This window comes from Echinops telfairi, unplaced genomic scaffold (assembly GCF_000313985.2).
Source record: "Echinops telfairi isolate 266 unplaced genomic scaffold, ASM31398v2 ScPeMD7_7356;HRSCAF=8355, whole genome shotgun sequence".
NCBI lineage: Eukaryota > Metazoa > Chordata > Mammalia > Afrosoricida > Tenrecidae > Echinops > Echinops telfairi.
This window is the reverse complement of record NW_022111256.1, coordinates 172,175-176,871: the sequence shown is the minus strand read 5'-3', so window position 1 is coordinate 176,871 and position 4,697 is coordinate 172,175. Positions and strand designations below refer to the sequence as shown.

General features: G+C 39.1%; 1 protein-coding gene across 1 annotated transcript in view; it reads right to left on the bottom strand.

Moving 5' to 3' along the window:
- CLEC4A (C-type lectin domain family 4 member A) overlaps positions 1–2,265 on the bottom strand; it is a 16,689-nt gene extending 14,424 nt beyond the window's left edge. Inside the window, exon 1 of the mRNA XM_013006029.2 lies at positions 2,180–2,265. Coding sequence (XP_012861483.1) covers positions 2,180–2,246 — 67 coding nt within the window. The 5' untranslated portion in view covers positions 2,247–2,265. The remainder of the gene's footprint in view (positions 1–2,179) is intronic.
- Between the last annotated feature and the right edge of the window lie 2,432 nt (positions 2,266–4,697).

Sequence of the window (4,697 nt, the reverse complement as noted above, 5' to 3'; positions counted from 1 at the left end):
GCACACTTCAGTAGTTGTAATTTTTCTGTCTTTAAATAACTGAAAAATGCTGCTGTTACTGTGAGATGCTTTCAAGTCGATTCAAACTCCTGGCAGCCCCACATGCGCAGAGTAGAACTGCTCACCAGGGAATTTCAAGGTTGTGACCTTCTGGAAACATCAGCAGGTCTGTCTTCCAAGATGCCTCTGGGTCAGTTCAAATTGCCAAACTTTGGCTAGTTGTCAGGTGGTAAAATGTTTTTACCACCAGGGACTGGAAGTAATTCTACAGCAGATACATCTTTACAATCATCCTGGATAATTTCCATAGATTAAGGTCAAGTCCTTCATAGTTAATAATCACTTTCTGAAAGTTATGTCATCAAGTGACCGGAGAGCCCTCCATATCATATAATATGACCTCATATTTGTAAGAGTGACATACACATATTGACATGTATTTCTGTCTTCAGGGATGTCTGCTACAATGTAAATGGTGGTTATTTCTGGATGGTAAGATTGAACACATCATTAGAAGGGACCAATCCTTGGAAAAGGATATTATGCTTTATAACGCAGAGGATCCGTGAGCTGGATTAGCACAATGGCTGCAGAAAGGTGCTAAAATACAGCAACAATTGTGAGGGTGGCACAGCGCTGGGCAGTGTTTTGTCCATTAGTATACAGGGTCACTATGAGTCAGAATAGATCTGATGGCACCTAACAGTAACAAGATTAAGTATCGTTTAAATATTTGTGCACTGCTAGTTAATAACTTTTTCTTTTTTAAAAATAATTTTATTAGGGGCTCATGCAACTCTTATCACAATCCATACATACATCCATTTTAATAACTTTTTCTATAATGAACCCCATTACATGTATAATAAGATAATGGTTAAAAGTTTTTAAGAGAGGAAAGAGTTTCTTTTCATGCTTGTTGATATCTCCAGAGAGATGCTTTCAAAAAACTTGAGCAAGCCTGACCCTTATTTATTTAGTTTTGTTATTTTATTTTATTTGGTTTTGTCCTTTTACTATCTTTTGCTCCACATATAACACACCACGTGTGCCACCCAAATTACCACTTGTCAACTCCCAAGCCTAACTGTGCCTGCTTAGGAAATACAATGTGCAATGGATTTTCTAATTTCAGGGGAAAAAAATCCCTGAAGATTTAAGACAGTAACTTTGTTAGACTGTCTAGCCTTTTATCTATCATCATGTTTTATTCCACGCCAGTCCAGTACTACATATACAATATCAACATCCTCCACCCAAAGCATATCAGTACATCAAGAAACCCTGTGTCTGAATCAGATATGGTTTTACAAGCCCTTCCTCCATCCCCTGTGAGTCCCAGAAGGCACAGGGGCAAAGTTTTTTCAGAATTACTAACACTCTCCTTACATGGAGACCTTAGCTGGGATCTCACACCTTAGTTTTCTCCCAGTCATTGGAGTTACGGCAAAATATAAGGGCATCAGATCCTTTTTTCACTATCATTTAACAGCACAGTCCCTTAATGCCTATGTACAGAGCACTCAATCTAATCGGAATCCTCAGCGTTTGCAGTCCTGGTCACTCACAGAACCAACGACTCTCGTTCATTATATCTTGTTGATAACATGAAGACCTTCTTCTTATGCTTCTTTTAAAAAACAGTTTTATTAGCACTTCATCTACATGCCATGCAATTCAATAATTCAATCATATCAAGAAGATTTGTACAATTATCACCACATTCATTTCTAAGAATATTATTCTCCCTTGTATGTGTTATTATTCATGTAATTTTTTTTCAAATTGTGGCAAAAATATACACAACAGAACATTCTACAATTCAGCAACTTCTATATATATAATTCTGTGTCATTGATTATACTCTTTGTATTATGCAACCATCATTGATCGCCTTTCCCAGATTATTCCACCACCATTAACATATACTCAATCCCCCCTAAGCTACAACTCTTTCTCCTTCCCCTACGGTAACCATTGGTCAAATCTGGTTTCTTATCTTTTTTATTTAGCAGTTTTCTTGATATGATATTCACATTTCATACACTTCCATGGTTAAATTGCTTTTAAAAACAGTTGTATATATATCATCACAATCATCTCGAGCGCTCTCTCCCCACACCCTTCTTTTTATTCTTTATCTCATCCCTAACTCTGACCACCCAAAAAGGTTTCTTACCGGCAGGAGGCTCTGACTTGGATTCATTTTTGAACTTCACTTCAGCATATGTGATCTCCGAGGCCATGATGAGAGGAGACCGGCTGCTTTCTTCAGAAATTTTGTTTCATCCTTTCCTTAGGATACTTTAGAAACGAGAACAAAGGTGTGGTCAATGCTGATACTTCCTATAACCCAATCGCAGAGCAGAAGCTCCTAGTAGGCAAATACTGCTGTGAAGTATCTTGGGAAAACTGAAAACGTCAGCATCAGCACTCAGTGCACAGAGAGAATTCGTTCCCAGCATCAGTATGGGGAGAACCACCGCCTTTAAACATACTCTAAGCAAATTGCTCAAAGTGGGAACTCAAAGGGTGAAGAAAGAAACAGGAAGAAAAGGGAAAGAGGAACCAGGTGGTTAAAGATTCTTTACTGAGAATGTGTTCTCTAAACTTACTCAGGAAGAGTGAAATTCAAATCATTATGGGTTAGAACAGACCACTGGTGACACAATGCTGAGCTACTAACCAAAGGTTGGCGAGTTGACCCCGCCCAACTGCTCTTGGGGAGAAAATACCAGGTGATCTGCTCCCGTGAAGACCAGACCTGAAGAAACGCTATGAGGAGTTCAACCCTGTCATTTAAGGTTGCTATAAGTGAGGATTAACAGCACACACCAACAATAGCAGCATGGTAAGAATAAGAAACACACCGCCACTAATATACCAGGATAATTCCAAATGTATTGCTACAAGAATGTAAATATGCATGGGTTTTTCCCCAAGCAAGACATGTCTTTGTGATCAGTAGATGATTTCAGATAAGTTCTGTTAGTGGTACACACATCTTAGTTTGTTGGGATGCCTTCTTTTAACGCAGCCATTCTCGCCCTGTGGGTCGTGACCCTTTGGGAGGTTGAACGACCCTTTCAGAGGGGTCGCCCGATTCATAACAGTAGCAAAATTACAGTGATGAAGTAGCAAAGAAAATAATTTTATGGTGGGGAGGGGTCACCACAACATGAGGAGCTGTGTTAAAGGGTCACGGCATTAGGAAGGTTGAGAACCGCTGTTTTAAAGGATCAAGTAAAAATAGTGACTTCTGAGGGGATCTGCGGGGTTAGTTCAATTCAAAGCAGAGAGGTCAGCTCATAGGTTAGGATTTTTATGGGTGGGGGGAGGTGTTACAAAGGGGTAATCTTAATAAAATTCTCAAAGAACACAAGACAACCATGAGAGTGATTATTAGGAAAAAGTTTTAAGAAAATTGAGAACTGTATTGTGCCAAATTAGTTTTTTCCCATCAAAACATACCTGTTAATCCTCCAAAGGTAGCAAGGGCTACCTTTGAGGATTTCTTTGGAAAACCTTATCCCATCCACCCTACAACCCCTTCAGACTTCTGTTTCTTCCCAAAATTCAAAGAACAATTTGAGTCCCGTGGGAATGGCCAAACTACCTTTTTGATGGCGTGTAAATGGAGGAACACAAAATTCTTTCAGGAAGGGTTAGAGGAATGCACACCTTCCAAAATGAATACAGTAGACCTAGATGGAGCATGTGTCAAAAATAATTTCACATTCTGCTTTTTCGTTGTTTAATAAAAGTTTCTACGATTTTGTGGCAAGACCTTTTGACTGACCCTCAAAGTCTGAATCTATCATCCTGAAGCAATATCCACGGTCAGAGTGGGCTTCAATATGAAGATCACGGATAGCCGTGGGGTACTTAGGTCCAGAAGAAAGGTCTTGGAGAGTGACGGTGGGTGCAGGGGCCAAAGGATATGCAAAGCAGGCCAGCGGGACTGAACCTCCTCCCGGAGCCTAACAAAACCAAGAGACACACTTCCAAAGGGAGTTACGGGTATAACTATTGAACCTCACAGGACTTTTTGCTTTTTCTCTATCTCTCTTTCTTTCTTTTTCTTTTCTTTTTTTTCCCCCAACAATTGCAAACAGAAAAAGTACAAGGACAAAACTTTTTTGGCTCCTGAGACATTTGAAAACAGTAAATCATGGGTCTTGTGCCCTATCTAAGGTGACCAGACATCCCGCTAATGGAGGAACAGTCCCGATTTTTAACAATTTGTCCCGCATCCCATAGTGTTTTTAAAAAGTCCCGATTTTTGGAAAGAATGCACGACAAGCTAGGGAACGGCGGGAGAACGGGAAGGGAATATACGGTTTCTGCTGCCATATGGCTATTTCGCCAGGATATGAGTTTTATATTATTTTTGTTAATTTTATAATGTTAAATTTTAATAATAACAAATAATTGTTGAGAACTGATTATCGAGAGCTGCTTATCAAAGTTTGTATTGTTGATCAGTTGTTAGAATTCGACCACCATTGTTTGGACTTAATGAACAATGGCATTTTGGCGCATTGGCAATGATGAAGACATTTTGTAACTGTCTCTCAGATGATACACATCGTACTGCATGCTAATGCTAGTTAAACAAGTGATGTCAACAAATCAGCCATTCAAATCATTAGGTAATTTATTTATTTATTTCATAAATACATACATTTTCTTGAAGT